This window comes from Hyperolius riggenbachi, chromosome 12 (genome assembly GCF_040937935.1).
Source record: "Hyperolius riggenbachi isolate aHypRig1 chromosome 12, aHypRig1.pri, whole genome shotgun sequence".
Classification (NCBI taxonomy): domain Eukaryota; kingdom Metazoa; phylum Chordata; class Amphibia; order Anura; family Hyperoliidae; genus Hyperolius; species Hyperolius riggenbachi.
This window is the reverse complement of record NC_090657.1, coordinates 106,097,390-106,116,026: the sequence shown is the minus strand read 5'-3', so window position 1 is coordinate 106,116,026 and position 18,637 is coordinate 106,097,390. Positions and strand designations below refer to the sequence as shown.

The following is an 18,637-nucleotide window of genomic DNA, read 5'->3' as shown; positions in this document are numbered from 1 at the left end:
CCCTGCAAAACATAATGAAATTAGTGCAAAGCATCTGCTGATTTCACTGCGTGATGTATGTAAAATGCTCTGATTTACTGTGACCCTTGGGAAAATTCTCACTGGAGATTTTCTAAACCGCCTGTAATGGCATATTGGGCATTGACCATGTATTGGCCATCACGGTGCAGAGGTTGCCAGCTAATAGGTATTGGTGCTTCTTCTGCATGTAAACTTCAGGGAATATATCGGGGAAATATTATAGAATAATGGTTCTGCAAGCTCAGATAAGTGTTTTTTTTTTTTCCTCAGATTTTATTATTCTGTGTGCCCCAAGGGAAAGGCAGGGTAACTGCATAAGGAGATGTATGACCGACTAATCAGCTGATTTCGGCGCGCGGCTCTAAGAGCCGAGCGCCGAAACTGGGCGCCCCATAGCAGCAATGCTGCGCGGGGCGGGTAACGGTAATTCAGTGCTCTGGCGGCTGCCAGACCCCAAATTACATCTCCCTCCGAGTTGCGACAACTCGGAGAAGGAATAGTATTTAACACCGCCTCGGATTTAGTGGCAGCGGTGAGAGCCGTCATTCGTCTCTCATCGCGCTGAAATAAGATGCACCCGTATGACGGAAACTAGAATCTCCCACAGAGTGACTTAAACTGTGCCCCCTCCCCCACAAGGATGTGGAAGTGACTGTGAGTCTGCGTCTGGGCTGCCTCACTATCCCCAAATCACTGCTGTTACTTGTAGGTAGGCTACTCTGCATTTCTGGAGTGATGGAAACAGCCAGTGGCATCAAACTGTTATGGCTGTTTCTCTCCACCCTGAGGAGAGGAAGAGTGCTGAGGAGTGTTTACCAATGGTGCCTGGTCTGACCCCATGCAAAGGGAAGGAAGTAATAGAAGGCTGAGCTATGAAAGTGGCAATAAGAAAGAGCAGAGGCTAGAAAAAATAAACTTACTTGGCCAAGTAAGTATGTGTTGTTAGTATAGGCATTGCCACCCCTTCTTCCCCACTGTGCCACATCCCTTACTGTAGGCTAATATGTGCTAAGTTAACAAAGCACTTACAATTTAACTTAAATAAGGGAGCCCCCAGATATCTCCCCCCCCCCCTTTCACCTAGGATAAAGGTACTAGAGATGCATGTGTGCCTGACCCATGTACCAGAGTTGACATCTGACCTGATAAGATAGCCGTGTATGTACAGGACCAAGCAAACAAAAGGCTGCATTTTTTTTCTGCCTGAAATAGTTAACAATCAGGTATGTGAGTAACAGTTTCTCTTGAGCCTGGACCCAATTGGACTATGGTGTAACCCTTACTGATAAGGATTTACAAGGAAACCTTACATCTAAGTTGTTTTTTTTTAAATGAACCTCAAGTGTTAGATACTGACGTATGCAGAAGGAAGGCTCTGAATACCATAGAGCCTTCCTGGTCCTTGCTCCATCCCGTCATACCACCACAGTCCCGGTTTTCGACCGGCTAATTCAAATACCTCTTTGGTACTCCTCGCGCGGAAGCAATCAAGGTCATGAGTACTTTTGAAGACTAACTGAGCCATACTGCGCCCATGCAACTGTGGGCTTAGGTATGCGCAGTACAGATGTGCTTGTCTTTAGAGGCAAAAAGTCCAAAGCATCACAAACCGCATCCACCTGTTTTCGGGGTGCTGGACCAAGTGGCTGAAGTAATCCAAAGTAACAAAAGGAGGTCCACATACCACACTCTCTTAAAGAGGGATTGTCAGCCACAAAATCAAATTACATTTACCCAGTGCTCTGTGTTTATTATGTAGCCTGGAACCTCAACCTGCAGTGCAAGCTCTCCAATCTAATCAAAAATGTTTCTGCTGTAATAAATCTCATCTGTCAGCCTGGCTCTATTTGGTATGTTGCAGACAAGAAGGAAGCTTATCTCCCCTTCCACATTCCTGCTCCACACTAATTGGCTGAGTGCAGTTCAGTGTGACAGGCTGAAATACGATCTATGCTGCTGTGCTCATTTATTTACAAGCTAGCTAGCAAGCTAGCTATGACAGAGATTGAGGAGAAAGAGTAAGGGAGGAAATTACATCAGTATTGGCTTCAGTCAGAGGGAACAAAGCTGGCAAAAATGCCAGGAACACAATTCTCTTTATTTACTATATAAAATTCACAAAATCAAAACGTGGACAGTACACTGGATTGATGGGATTGAGTGAGGACAAGGAAGGTTCCATAGGTATGTATCTAGCCTGAATTGTTTCTTTGCTCCAGATGTGCTTTAAACCTAAATCAAAACTGTTGGATATGTAGTCAGTTTTAGGTGTAGGAGAATAGATACAATTGTTTCATCAGTTTTTCACCCTGGGTTTACAGGTTGAGAAAAAAGGCCAGTTTAAAACATTATTTGTAAGGGGGTGGGGGAGGCAAATATGAGATATTTATGTTCTATGCCATAATTAAGTTCATGACAAGTGTTGCAGTCATAATTTATTATAACGTGCCCCAGATGTTGTGGTCCATCAGGGTCTTTGGCCTCGATTCATCAAGACTTATTGAATCAATTACCGACAGCTCGGTAAAATACCGAACTCGATAAGTTGATTTCAGGATTCATCAGTTATCTACAGCAGTTAGCGAGCATTCGGTAATGATGCGATAAAACGGAAGAAAGTGCAATTCATGAAAATGAAAGTGGGTGTGGTTTAGCGTTAAATTTAGGATTAGTTATCTCCTTCACTGCTCTGTTATTCCTGTCAGATCATTGCTGACAAAGATGGAGCCACTTGAAGTGGTTATGTATAAGCTGAGAGTGATTCAAAGGCGCAGAAGGGCAAGAATAAGGTCTAGAACCATATCAATTTGCAAGAGAATAGATTTATTTGCTATAACGGGACATCTGCATTTCTCTTGAATCATCTTGTAAGAGAACACAGGCAGTGCCAGGGTTAACTAAATTGCTAGCTGCACTACATTTTTTTTTTCAGAAAAGGCTCCCATCAAGCCGTAGCTGGCGAAATTGTGGGATTGTCCCAAGCCACTTCCAGAATCCTGGTCCAAGTGTAAGCCCTATTCGGAATGTTGCTACGTGGTGTTCAAAGGACTGCCTTTTTACCCACAATTCCAAGGGAATCTTATGGCCTTGTGTTAAATTACCGTAATTACTGTAAAATGGAAATATCGACATGTTGCCGAACGGTTTCCGCATTGTTATCGATATTTTATCGAATTCACACCGAATGCGGAAAAACCTTGATGAATACAACTAGAAATCGATAAAGTTTCGAATTCGGTAATTTAACGGACTGGAAACATTTATCGCAAAGACAATGATGAATCAAGGCTTTTGTATTGTCTTCAATCAACAAAACGCATTGACAGATGAAGACCTCTGCACACACCTGCTTGATCACTTCATTGACACAATCCTATCTGAATTCATTGACTTCGCCTTCCTCTTGGAGCATCATTGGGACGTCGAATCTACGTCCAGTCAGAGCCGCAGCACCGCCTACTGGACGTAGATTCGTACTGCGTCAGTCCGGAACCAGATATTGTACAACTACGAAAATATTTATTTATAGCCATAACTGCTGCCAAGATTTGCATTCTGTCCCTATTTCGACTGGACATTAGGACAGAATTCAAATCTGGGCAGCAGTTATGGCTTAAAATATTTTCCTAGTGAGCTTTACACGACTAATATACATCTCCTTTTGTGGAAGAAACTGAATCCACTAGCATCCCCAAATATACATTCCTTGTGTGCAACCCAGTTAAATGATCAAATTAACTAGAAAGCTAAATGTTATCATGTATGTTTGAAATCATTTAGTGTGGTATTCCACTTTAATTGGAAATACTGTGTTCACAAACATTACCTGACCTGCCAGTGATCTGAGCTCCCTAGCCTGCCCTAAAACTGGCCACTAATGGTCCTATTTCTAGCGAAAAATCGTTCGAGCGATCAGAAATTCTGATCGGATTAGTTGTAAATAATCTCCATTGGTGGACACAATCGATTATGAACGAGTGAAAAAAATGTCGCCCGAATGAATTTTCGTTGAACGAAAATTTGGATTTTCTTGGTGGTTGTGATAGATAGGAAGCAATGATTGGTTAGTTGATGGTGTAGTGAACGATTTTTCATCCGATCAGAATTTCTGATCGCTCGAACGATTTTTCGCTAGAAATTGGACCGTTAGTATGCCCTGAACTCTTTTCTGGCAAATCTGTGTGCAGTACATTGTCCCAAGGGATGTATACATGCACACACCTGTTTGTGCATAAATCTGGCTTTGGCCAGTGTAATGTACTGTCTGCCATTGGAAAAAAGGTGCAGGTGGAAGGGTGCCTGGCTTGGTAATGTTTTCTGTATTATAATTCTATACTATGGGACATTGTAAACACAATGGTATTTCCACTGAAAATGTAATATCATTCAGCATTTTGCTTTGTTTTGCTTAGAGTAGGAAAACCATAATTCTGACTGTGTTCTGGTTGGGGAGATTTTCCCTTCACTATGGTGATGGAGTCAATGAAAGCAGCAAGTGAGGCAAAATGTCTATAATATGCACACACAGCAATATAGTTTATATAATGGCAAAATGTAGAAGGTAGCAATTTTATTGGTAATTTCCTTGGCTCCCTTCCTGGCAGCAGAATTACCAAGAAGCACAGCAACAGCTCACACAGGAAGGCAAAGCATTAGAAAGCAGACATGCCATAACACTTCTACAGGGAAAAAATGGCTGGAGTTCTACCCAAGATGAGACATAGGGAGGATGAAATATTTCCTTTTAAAATATGCACATTGCTTCCTTCAGGATTCAGAGCTTATCCATCTCACAAGCTGGGAAAGCTGCAGTACCTTTTCAGCAGAACGGTCATAGGTCAATCTTAATACCTTTTTGCTAACTTTATGGATGTATTCCAGGCATAATCAATTGTAAACGTTCATGTTCAACCAAGGAAAGTTTTCCCTGTTGCTAGGTAGAGTTGGTCTACTACAGCCTATGGAGAGTTTCATGTTTCTGCCGGCCATTGGGCTGGGTACAGAGAGGGACCGAGCAGCCTTGATTGCTTCGGACGTGCTGACACGGAGTGGACTGCGCAAAGCGGATGCAAAATGGAGGGTTTACTTACCGTGTCCATTTTGCATCTGCTTCAGTGGGAACCAAGCCTAAACCTGATGATAGGATGTGTTTTTAATCCAAGGTTTGCTTTTAATACTACATCAGGCCACTCCAGGCCTAGATCTAGCAATGTGCTGTTTTGGGAAGACTATCCTGCTAAGCTCATGTCTGAATGTCCTACCTTGGATTCTGCCCAATGTGTGATTTAGAGGGTCTGGGTTGCTGGTGCCGTACTGGACAGCCAATGAGACCAGTTGCCGACTGCTACATTTATCCTTTTTTTTTTTTTTTTTTTTTTTTCTTTCTGCTTTACTGACAAAATCAAATTGGTAGAATCCTAACCAGCAGAATGTTTCCTGTAAAATGACCTCCTACTGCCTTATGATAAAATATGTGCTCTACAATTCATTTTGCGAGTCCAGCTGAATGTGAGTGTATTGAAGCATTCCCTTAAAAATACAGTATACCGTAGCTTGTAGTACTAGCTGATATTTCTGGTTTTCTGTTTCAGGCCTGTACCAGCAATGCCAGGGAAAGCTCCTTTTCACATAGGAAACAGCGAAGATTTCATTGAAAAACGACGACAAGGGCTGCAACAGTTCTTGGAACAGTAAGTTCTAATAGTGATGTCTATGAAGTATCTGATTTATAGATTATTATGATTATTACACCCACAATCTCCCCACCCAAGATCTTACTTTACCATACGCCAAGCAAGGAAAGAGGTGGTGCCAGTGGGCATGCTCTGGAGCTAGGGTGTAATGCAAGTACGTCCATGTATTACATCATTACTTGGCACATCATAGTGCTGGAGGAGATCAAAGTGTCGGACTTAGTTTGCCATTTCAGAGGGTCCTGTCACGGTGTCTGATTACAGCTGATGGTATTGTGGCCAGTAGCAGCTCAAATACTGTCCCACATCAAGAGTTCTGGAAAACGTCCTTAACCTCTTGAAGACTGCAGTGTTAAACCCCCCTTCAGACCAGGCCTTTTTTTGCTGAAATGGCCACTGCAGCTTTGAGGCCGAACTGCAGGGCCGCACAACACAGCACACAGGTGATTCCCTCCCCCCCTTTTTCTCCCCACCAACAGAGCTCTTTGTTGGTGGGGTCTGATCACCCCCCCCCCCCCCCCCATATGTTTGTTTTTTTATAAAAATATTATTGTTTGTGATTTTTTTTTTATTTAAAAAAACACTGTTTGTTTAAATAAGTTACCTCCCTCCCTCACCACAGCCAGCCAATTACGCCGATCGGCTCTCATAGGCTGTGGTGACAGCCGATGAGAGCCGATCGCTCTCTTGTCCCCGTGTGACACGGCTGTCCCCAACACGGCTGTCCCCAGTACAGAGCTGCAGCCGATCGCAGCGCTGTACATAGAAATAGACGGAGATCTCGCCGTCTAACAGTCTCCCGAGCGGCAATAGCCGCTCGGAGACTGAAGGCGGGGCGGAGCTCCGCCCCCCCAAGCAGGAGATGCGCGCGCAACCTGCGCGCGATCTCCTGCATTAGCTGGCCCCAGGACTTTACGCCAATTGGCGTTAGGTGGTCCTGGGGCTGCCTCCGTGGCCACGCCCATCGGCGTGACGCGGTCGGCAAAAGGTTAAGCCCCTGCACACACGCTAGATGAAACTTGGCCGAGGTGGGCGCAAGTGACCACCTCTGCCGAGAACCAAGCTCGTGTGCAGCAGACACTGGACACCACAGCCAGCAACTTTTTTTTTTTTTTTTTAATCCATTTTCGTGTCTGTGGATTTTTTTTCATCATTACATCGTTTTAAATTACAGTATATTTTAATCTAGTCTATTAAATATAAGCTTTTATATGATTTGGGATGAATAATTGTCATATATTGTTCAATGTAATGATTTTGTAGAATTGCAGTTAATGAATCTTAAATTTAGTTAGCGACTTGCGCTAGTTTTTTTTTGTTTTTTTAAATCAGGAATTTGCATTCTATCTAGAGAGAAGATTTTTATGCTTTCCAGCAGATGGAGCTCTGAGAAAGGAAGTTTTACATACAACAGTTTTACATACAACATTATCAAGAAATGCTAGTTTACAATTTTTAAATTATCATTTGCACTCTCAAAAGGGTTTGTGTACAGTTTTTTTTTTTTTTTTTTTGTTTTTTTTTTTACAAATTAGTAGTTGAGTCCATAAGTACATTCATAGTAATTACAAAGCTTTAATGAAAAAAAAATTGTATAATGTACTAAAAAAAAAAAAAGCACAAAACCAGCTTTAACTTTGCAGGGCTTTTTATCTTATTTGAATGAATGGTATAGAAGTAGACTCTGATCCTGAAATGACACATATTAGAGAACCTTCAGACTAAAAAAAACTACTCAGCAGCACTGAAAAGGCTTGGTGTTTGTTTAACCATTTCACAGCATTAGAACCTTGTTTTTCTTATCCAAGCCTCATTTTTGAAGCCTAGCGTGTGCAGCTGGGAGGGGTCATCAGGACACTGGACAATTGGAATTGTCTCACGCTCCCTGTCGCCTCCTTTCAACCAAAAAGATGGCTGCCCCCATGAAATGTATTTGGCTAGTGTCGGCTCTGCCCACTTTTTCTAACCCTAACACAAACACTCAATGACTAAGTTTGTGAGCTTTGGAATCAATAATTTTTATATTCCCATAGAAATTAAACAAATTAGATTGGCTGTTTGTGACTCCGCCCCTCTCCAGCATTTGAATCCCAGGCACCCAATGACTAACTGCAGCAGGTTCGAGGCATCTTCTATTAACAGTGGCAGCAATTTAAATATTCCCCTTGAAAATCAACAGGTGAATTTTGATTGGCAATTATAGGCTCCACCCACTTCCCTGAATATTAATCCCAGTCACCCAGTGACCATCTGGGCAAAGTTTGAGAACCCTGCCATTAACAGTGTAAGAATGCCTGCAGTTTATATATTTTCCCAGTGAAATTTGTATTTGGCTCTGCCCACTTTTTGTAACCTGGACAATTACCAAGTTTGTGAGCTTTCAGGTCTTTGGCTTCAATAAAAACACATTTGATTGGCTGTTTGTGGCCCCACCCCTGTTTCTGAATTGTGACCCAATGACCAACTGTTACAGGTTTGAGGCTTATGCCATTAACAGTGCAAGAATGGTAGCAATTTTAATATTACCTTGAAAATCAACATGTGAATATTGATTGGCTTTTTTCGGCTCCACCCACTTTTCAGAATATTCATCCCAGTCACCAAGTAACCAACTGTAAAGTTTGAGAACCCTGCCATTAACAGTGAAGAAGGGCTGCAGTTTACATTTTCCCAGGGAAATCTGTTTTTTACTCCACCCAGTGTTTGTAACCTTGACACACAGTCACTCAATGTCACGATCGCTTCTGCAGCGTGTACTGCTGGCTGCAGTGGTATTGCAACTCAAGCAGTTCTGATGTCATTACATGCATTTGCTTGCATAGTTTGGTTTCCACTCAAACTAGTTTGCTGATTCCATCTGCAGAGACTCTGCAGCTCAGGATTGAATAATTACCATTCATCTGTGTGGGAATCTGCATGTCTGCTCCAGGGGCGTAGCAATAGGGGGTGCAGAGGTAGCGACCGCATCAGGCCCCTTGGGCTAGAGGGGCCCCAAGGGGCCCACCTTCAACCACAGTATTAGCTCTTTATTGGTCCTATGCTGATAATATTCACTTTTATAGATGATTAGAATAGCAGTCTTCATTAACACAGTGCTTCCCATCTCCTTCTTGCACCTCTGACACTGTGGTTGTCTTTGATTGGTTTTGGTGTGGCGTATCAATTGTTATGTATAGAGAGCTTCGGGGGCCCCAATGCTAAACTTGCACCGGGGCCCACAGCTTCTTAGCTACGCCACTGGTCTGCTCCCATTGGATGACCTCAGTATAAAGATCTGCTTCCTGCAGGGCTCCTCGGGGTATCATAGTTTCAGATCAGTCTGTTACTCTGTTCTGGCCCTCCCTCGCTCCTAGATCTAGTGTGGACTGCACTGACTCCTGCAAAGGGGTCAGTGAGTCCTTCTAAGTCCTGTTCTGTTTATTCAGTATTTGTTACTTTCTAGTCTTGCATCATATATTGGTTCATCGCCAATCTATACGCATACTAGCGTGTTTGTTATTTTCCTTGTATTCGTGTTACGTTAATACATCAGTGTCGCTGATATATACGTACACGAACTGTTTATATCCTGTGTTCATTTAGTCAGCTTTTAGCACGTTTTGGTAGGTTGTGCGTATCGTGATCACCCGTGCTTAGCTAGTCAGTCCTGTTCCTGTTGCCTTGTGTGGATTGCGCTCGCTTCTGCGTAGAAGTAGTGAATCCTTCCTAGTCCTGCTCCAGTTCTTAGTGTTCCTTACTTATGTCATATATCGGTTTATCGCCGATATATACATATGTCAGTTAGTAGTAGTTCATTAATAGTTGTAGTCGTAATACGCTAGGAAATCTTACCTATTGTATATTTGTATGTACTAAGTCTGCCTTCTTTGACTCTATTTCCCGACTATTGTGTCCTGTCCTTGTGAGGCACACCACCGCTGCAACCGCATTTCTGCCTCATTCCAGTCTGTCTTGTTATGGACGCTTGCTGTCACTTAAGCAGTGACTAGTTAAGCGTTCATTTTGTTACCTGTCCTGATCTTCTGAGTTTTGGTTTATGCGCTCAGTGCTACCTTGCGCTGAGCCACTATAGTGGAAGGATTGTACGCCTGCTCTGTGCGCCACATCTCCTGTTGGAGTCAGTCCTCTCCTCCACTAAGCTGGGGATATCCTGGTTCCTTGTGCTAGCGTGTGTACCTCCTTCACGTCAGGATATACACCACGTGCAGACTGTGGAGAATATACCACCAAGCATAACACTCAATGACCAAGTTAGTGAGCTTTCGGGTTCCTGGCATCAACATTGTGTGAATGGAAAGTTTATCCAGCAAATAAATCTGATTGGCTGTTTGTGGCTCCGCCCCTTTAGTGAATTTAAATCCCAGTCACTTGATGACTGACTGTAGTAGGTTGGAGGCCTCTGCCTTTAACAGTGCAAGAATGGCAGCAGTTTCAGTATTCCCCATGAAAATCAATAGGTGCATTTTGATTGGCTGTTGTAGCTCCACCTACTTTTCTGAATATTAATCCCATAAACCCAGTGACCAACTGTGTCAAGTTTGAGAACCCTGCCATTAACAGTGTAAGAATGACTGCAGTTTATATTTTCCCATTTAAAAAGTTAGTTGTTTTTTTGCTCCACCCACTATTTCTAACCTTGACATACAGTCACTCAAAGACCAATTTTATATGCTTTGGGGTCCTTGGCATTAATAAGTTGCATTTTCCATTGAAATTAAACAAATCTGATTGGCAGTTTGTAGCCCGCCCCCTTTTCAGAATTTAAACCCCAGTCTCCCAGTGACTGACTGTACCAGATTTGAGGCATTTGCCATTAAAGAGAATATGTATTGTTAAAATCGCACAAAAGTAAACATACCAGTGCGTTAGGGGATATCTACTATTACCCTCTGTCACAATTTCGCCACTCCTCGCCGCATTAAAAGTGGTTAAAAACAGTTTTAAAAAGTTTGTTTATAAACAAACAAAATGGCCACCAAAACAGGAAGTAGGTTGATGTACAGTATGTCCACACATATAAAATACATTCATACACAAGCAGGCTGTATACACCCTTCCTTTTGAATCTCAAGAGATCATTTGTGTGTTTCTTTCCCCCTGCAGCTATCTTCCACTGAAGTGTCAGGCTGTTTCTTCCTGCAGAGTGCAGACAGCTCTGCCTGTATGTAATTCCTCAGTATGTGAAAGCCCAGCCAGCTCAGAGGAGGATTTATCCAGCATGTAAAAGATAAGAGAGAAGCTGCCCTAATCTAAATAATACACAGGCTGTGTGCAGAGAGGGGCCTGGAGGGGGGAGATACATCACAGAACCACAACACTGAAGAAATTGGCAGCCTTCCAGACACAGGCCGACAAGTCTGACAAGAGAGAGATACGTTGATTTATTACAGAGATGGTGATAGTAGAACGTGCTGCAGTAAGCCAGAACACATTAGAATAGCTTTTGGAACTTGTAGGATGATAAAAAACAGGATGTAATTTTTGTTACGGAGTCTCTTTAAGAGTGTAAGAATGGTAGCAATGTAAATATTCCCCTTGAAAATCAATAGATGAATATTGATTGGCTGTTGTAGACTCCACCCACTTTCCTGAATATTAATCCCAGTCATGTCGGTGACCAACTGTGTCGAGTTTAAAAAACCCTGCCAATAACAGAATGGCTGAAATCAATCTAACAAATCTCATTGGCTGTTTGTGGTCCCACCCCCTTTAGTGAATTTAGACCCCAGTCACCCAATGACTGACTTTAAGGCCTCTGCCATTAAGTGTAAGAATGGTAGAAATGTAAATATTCCCCTTTAAAAAAAAAAGTGATTTTTTTGATTGGCTGTTGTAGGCTCCACCCACTTTCTAAATATTAATGATGGTCACTCAGTGGCCAACTGTGTTAAGTGTGGGAACTCTGCCATTAACCGTGTAAGAATGGTTGCAGTTTATATTTTCATTGGCACTTTTTCTAACCTTGACATACAGTCACTTAATGACCAAGTTTATGACCTTTGGGGCCCTTGGTATCAATTTGTATATTCCCTTTAAAATTACACAAATCTGGCTGTGGCTCCGCCCCCTTTCTGAATTTGAACCAGCAGTCACCCACTAACCAACTGTACCAGGTTTGGGGCATCTGCTATTAACAGTGTAAGAATGGCAGCAATTTAAATATTCCCCATGAAAATCAACAGGTGAAGTTTGATTGGCTGTTGTAGGCTCCACCCATTTTCCTGAATATTAATCTCAGTCACCCAGTGACCAACTGTGCAAAGTTTGAGAACCCTGTCATTAACCGTGTAAAAATGGCTGCAGTTTATATTTTCCAGTGAAATGTTTTTAGCGCCACCCACTTTTTGCAACCTGGACACAGTTGATTGGCTGTTTGTGACCCCGCCCCTTTAGTGAATTTGGACCCAAGTCACCCAATGACCAACTGTAGCAAGTCTGAAGCCTCTGCCATGAACAGTGTAAGAATGGCAGGAGTTTCAATATTCCCCTTTAAATCAATAGGTGAATTTTGATTGGCTGTTGTAGGCTCCACCCACTTCCCTGAATCTTACTTTCATTCACCCAGTGGCCAAGTGTGCCACATTTGAGAACCCTGTGATTAACTGTCTAAGAATGGCTGCAGTTTACATTTTTCCCATTTAAAATGATCACCCACCCACACCAATAGATCGCCCGCAGATCCGACGTCAGATCACCTCCCAAGTGCAGTGTTTACATCTGTTCTCTACCATAAACGCCCACTAATTACCCATTAATCACCCCTTATCACCACCCGTCACTGTTACCCATCAGATCAGACCCTAATCTGCCCCTTGCGGGCACCCAATCGCCCGCCTACACGCTCAGATTGCCCTCAACCCCCCCCCCTCCTTATCAATTCGCCAGTGCAATATTTACATCTGTTCTTCCCTGTAATAACCCACTGATCACCTGTCAATCACCCATCAATCACCCCCTGTCACTGCCACCCATCAATCACCCCCTGTCACTGCCACCCATCAATCAGCCCCTAACCTGCCCCTTGCGGGCAATCTGATCACCCACCCACACCAATAGATCGCCCGCAGATCCGACATCAGATCACCTCCCAAGTGCAGTGTTTACATCTGTTCTCTACCATAAACGCCCACTAATTACCCATCAATCACCCCCTGTCACTGCTACCTATCAAATTAGACCCCTATCTGCCCCTAGGGCACTCAATCACCCGCCCACACCCTCAGAACGCCCTCAGACACCAGCCCTGATCACCTCGCCAGTGCATTGCTTGCATCTATTTCCCCCCTCTAATCACACCTTGAGACACCCATCAATCACCTCCTGTCACCCCCTAGCACACCTACCTATCAGATCAGGCCCTAATTTGCCCCGTGTGGGCTCCTGATCACTCGGCCAAACCCTCAGATCCCCCTCAGACCCCCTTCCGATCACCTCTCTAGTGCATTTATTGCATCTATTTTCCCCTCTAACCACCCCCTGAGACACTCATCAATCACCTCCTGTCACCCCCCTAGCACTCCTATCCATCAGATCAGGCCCAATACAACCTGTCATCTAAAAGGCCACCCTGCATATGACCGGTTCCACAAAATTTGCCCCCTCATAGACCACCTGTCATCAAAATTTGCAGATGCTTATACCCTTGAACAGTCATTTTGAGACATTTGGTTTCCAGACTACTCACGGTTTTGGGCCTGTAAAATGCCAGGGCGGTATAGGAACCCCACAAAGTGACCCCATTTTAGAAAAAATTCTGTTAGGTGTATGACGAGTTCATAGAAGATTTTATTTTTTGTCAAAAGTTAGCGGAAATTGATTTTTTTTTTTTTTTTTCACAGTGTCATTTTTCACTAACTTGTGACAAAAAATAGGTGTATGGCGAGTTCATAGAAGATTTTATTTTTTGTCACAAGTTAGTGAAAAATGACACTGTGAAAAAAAAAACAAAAATCAATTTCCGCTAACTTTTGACAAAAAATAAAATCTTCTATGAACTCGTCATACACCTAACAGAATACCTTGGGATGTCTTCTTTCTAAAATGGGGTCTCTTGTGGGGTTCCTATACTGCCCTGGCATTTTAGGGGCCCTAAACCGTGAGGAGAAGTCTAGAAAACAAATGCCTCAAAATGACCTGTGAATAGGACTTGGGCCCCTTAGCGCACCTAGGCTGCAAAAAAGTGTCACACATGTGGTACCGCCGTACTCAGGAAAAGTAGTATAATGTGTTTTGGGGTGTATTTTTACACATACCCATGCTGGGTGGGAGAAATCTCTCTGTAAACGGACAATTGTGTGTAAAAAAAAAATCAAACAATTGTCATTTACAGAGATATTTCTCCCACCCAGCATGGGTATGTGTAAAATACACCCCAAAACACATTATACTACTTCTCCTGAGTACGGCGGTACCACATGTGTGGCACTTTTTTACACCCTAAGTACGCTTAGGGGTCCAAAGTCCAATGAGTACCTTTAGGATTTCACAGGTCATTTTGCGACATTTGGTTTCAAGACTACTCCTCACGGTTTAGGGGGGCCTAAAATGCCAGGGCAGTATAGGAACCCCACAAATGACCCCATTCTAGAAAGAAGACACCCAAAGGTATTCCGTTAGGAGTATGGTGAGTTCATAGAAGATTTTATTTTTTGTCACAAGTTAGCGGAAAATGACACTTTATGAAAAAAAACAATCAATTTCCACTAACTTGTGACAAAAAAATTAAAACTTCTATGAACTCACCATACTCCTAACGGAATACCTTGGGGTGTCTTCTTTCTAAAATGGGGTCATTAGTGGGGTTCCTATACTGCCCTGGCATTTTAGGGGCCCTAAACCGTGAGGAGCAGTCTTGAAACAAAAATGACCTGTGAAATCCTATAGGTACTCATTGGACTTTGGGCCCCTTAGCGCAGTTAGGGTGCAAAAAAAGTGCCACACATGTGGTATCGCCGTACTCAGGAGAAGTAGTATAATGTGTTTTGGGGTGTATTTTTACACATACCCATGCTGAGTGGGAGAAATTTCTCTGTAAATGGACAATTGTGTGTAAAACAAAAATCAAACAATTGTCATTTACAGAGATATTTCTCCCACCCAGCATGGGTATGTGTAAAAATACACCCCAAAACACATTATACTACTTCTCCTGAGTACGGCAATACCACGTGTGGCACTTTTTTGCAGCCTAACTGCGCTAAGGGGCCCAAAGTCCAATGAGCACCTTTAGGCTTTACAGGGGTGCTTACAATTTAGCACCCCCCAAAATGTCAGAATAGTAAACACACCCCACAAATGACCCCATTTTGGAAAGTAGACACTTCAAGGTATTCAGAGAGGGGCATGGTGAGTCCGTGGCAGATTTCATTTTTTTTGTCGCAAGTTAGAAGAAATGGAAATGTATTTATTTATTTATTTATTTTTTTTGGTCACAAAGTGTCATTTTCCGCTTACTTGTGACAAAAAATAATATTTTCTATGAACTCACTATGCCTCTCAGTGAATACTTTGGGATGTCTTCTTTCCAAAATGGGGTCATTTGGAGGGTATTTGTACTATCCTGGAATTCTAGCCCCTCATGAAACATGACAGGGGGTCAGAAAAGTCAGAGATGCTGGAAAATTCACTTTTTGCACCATAGTTTGTAAACGCTATAACTTTTACCCAAACCAATAAATATAGTCTGAATGGGTTTTTTTTTTAATCAAAAACATGTTTGTCCACATTTTTCGCGCTGCATGTATACAGAAATTTTACTTTATTTGAAAAATGTCAGCACAGAAAGTTAAAAAAAATCATTTTTTTTTTGCCAAAATTCATGTCTTTTTTTGATGAATATAATAAAAAGTAAAAATCGCAGCAGCAATCAAATAGCACTAAACGAAAGCTTTATTAGTGACAAGAAAAGGAGCCAAAATTCATTTAGGTGGTAGGTTGTATGAGCGAGCAATAAACCGTGAAAGCTGCAGTGGTCTGAATGGAAAAAAAGTGCCTGGTCCTTAAGGGGGGTAAAGCCCATGGTCCTCAAGTGGTTAAAGTGAACCAGAAACTAAGCACCCTCGTGTATTTTTTACCATATATATCAGTGGGAACATTAGAGAAAACACCTACCCTACTCTGTTTCATTCTTCACTGTTCAGCCTGCTTCTCATCATCCCTGATAAAATCCCTGATTGAGCATTCAGTCTGGCTTTGCTCAGGAATCATTATAGCTAAGTCATTATAGCAGAGCCAGAAAGGGACAGGCTTGGGCTTGAAAAGACATCATAGAAGAAAAACTCGGCTATAATGATTCCTGAGCAAAGCCAGACTGAATGCTCAGTCAGGGATTTTATTAGGCCTGATAAAAAAAAAAGCAGGCTGACCAGGGTAGGTGTTTTCTCTAATGTTCCCACTGATATATATGGTAAAATACATGAAGGTGTTTAATCTCTGGTTCACTTTAAAACAAAAGCAAAATGTGTTACCTATTTAATAGGTATCCACTACATTTAAAACATTGAACAAACTCTTCCTTTTAATTTAAAATGGGGTTGAAATAAATGTACAGTATGTTATGAAAGGTTTGAGTTTGTAGTCTCATTTCCTTCTCCCATTGCAAACACCGTACCTTCTTTCACGCACTGCTTGTTATGGCGGTGGCCATTTACACACGCTTATAAGATGCTGTATGTTGTATCCAGACTGCAAATGAAGCGCCAATCCAAGGCATAGAGCTCAATTCACTAAGGTTACAATAATGTCTTTGTTTAGCCGTTTTTTTCTTAATTTAACTACCGTATGTGTACTAAATTGTTATATTGTGTGCATTCACAAAGCAAGTTGTCAGTGTTATGGCACGTTGGTAAAACTTCAGGCTTACTTTGGTATCCACAGGGCACCTACACAAAATATAGTGTAGAAATAACACCTTTTTCTGTAGCATATATATAAGGCTGCATTTCCACTTGTTCGGTGCGAATCGCCGCGGTAAAAATTCGCATGCGGTCCATGCGAATTTTCATGCGAATTCGCACGCATGACGATGTATGCGAATTTAACCATGGCAGTGCTGGTGTGCTTTTCCATTGTTTCTATTTGTTTCAAATTCGCATGAAAATTCGCATGCCCAAACCGCATGCGAATTTCCTATTAAATACATTGTATGCGATTTGCATAGCGGTATGCGGTATGGGAATTCTGATGGCTCTGCCATGCTAATTTTTTCTGCACAGAAAAACGCAAAGGAATCCTAACAAGTGGAAACAGTCCCATTCACTTGTATTGCTATGCGAATTTGCATGCGAAAAACGCATGCGAATTCGCGATAGTGGAAATGAGCCCTTAAACAAGCTCAAAAGGCTCCATTTCCACATAACACTTCTTCCTCTTCACAGGGGAGGTAAATAAGAGCAGGCTTAAAGAGGAACTCCAGTGAAAATAATTTAATATAAAAAGGTGCTTAATTTTTACAATAATTATGTATACATGATTTAGTCAGAGTTTGCTCATTGTAAAATCTTTCCTCTCCCAGATTCACATTCTGACATGTATTACATGGTGACATTGTTACTGTGGGCAGATTATGTAGCTGTTCTGGCTTTAACAGACAGCTATAAACAGCCATTTCCTGTGTGTGTCATTGTTACATTGTGGCAGTTTGCCCAGAGTACCGTACGGTACCAGAGCCTCTTGTGGGAGGGGTTTCAGCACAAAATCAGTCATACAGCGCCCCCTGATGGTCTGTTTGTGAAAATCATTATATTTTTCATGTAAAAGTGGGTATCAGCTACTGATTGGGATAAAGTTCAATTCTTGGTCGGAGTTTCTCTTTAAGGTGGGTACACACGTCAGATAAGTCTTTGGAAAATGAAAGATCACAGACCAATTTTACCCCCTTCCATGTAGTATGAGAGCCATACCTACACAGTCTATTCTATGGAGCTGAACACCACATCAGACAGAAATCTTTGCAGGATGCTGCACACACAGATGCTGTACACATTCAAAAAATCCGTATCTGCAAAAGATCTGTTCCTGCAAAAGATCCGTTCCTGCAAAATGCATTCATAGTCTGATATCTGCAGATCTCATACATCCCTTGTTTAACGGACAATTATCTGTAGATCAGATCCACCAGGTTGGATCTTCACATCGGCAGATAATTGTCTGATCTGCAGATGAATGTCCATAAAACAAGGTGTGTGGGCTGGTGCACACCGAGCGGCTTTTTGGGCGTTTTCAGATCCGCTTGCGGCTGCGGATCTGCTTGGTCAATGTATCTCAATGGGGTGGTGCACACCAGAGCGGCAGGCGTTTTGCAGAAACGAAAAATGCCTGAGTGAGGCATTTTTTGGATTTCGGATGCGTTTCTGCCTCAATGTTAAGTATAGGAAAAACGCAAACCGCTCTGACAAACGCCTGTTCAGAGCGGTTTTGCAGGCGTTTTTGTTACAGAAGCTGTTCAGTAACAGCTTTACTGTAACAATATATGAAATCTACTATACTGAAAACCGCAGCAGCAATCCGCAAAACGCTAGCAAAACGCCTCATAAAAATAAAAAAAAGCGTTTAAAAATCTGCTAGCATTTTGCGGATCTGCTAGCGGGTTTTGGTGTGCACCAGCCCTGTATGAGGATCTGCAGATGTCAGACTATGGGCTGGTGCACACCAAAACCCGCTAGCAGATCCGCAAAATGCTAGCAGATTTTTAAACGCTTTTTTTTATTTTTATGAGGCGTTTTGCTAGCGTTTTGCGGATTGCTGCTGCGGTTTTCAGTATAGTAGATTTCATATATTGTTACAGTAAAGCTGTTACTGAACAGCTTCTGTAACAAAAACGCCTGCAAAACCGCTCTGAACAGGCGTTTGTCAGAGCGGTTTGCGTTTTTCCTATACTTGACATTGAGGCAGAAACGCATCCGAAATCCAAAAAATGCCTCACC

The 18,637-nt window shown here is 42.3% G+C and overlaps 1 protein-coding gene across 1 annotated transcript in view; it reads left to right on the top strand.

Annotated features, from left to right (window-relative positions):
- The window catches only part of SNX11 (sorting nexin 11), a 65,893-nt gene that overhangs the window by 44,328 nt on the left and 2,928 nt on the right, over positions 1 to 18,637 (top strand). The window contains exon 5 of the mRNA XM_068264194.1: positions 5,613 to 5,711. Within this exon, the coding sequence (XP_068120295.1) occupies positions 5,613 to 5,711 (99 nt within the window). The remainder of the gene's footprint in view (positions 1 to 5,612; positions 5,712 to 18,637) is intronic.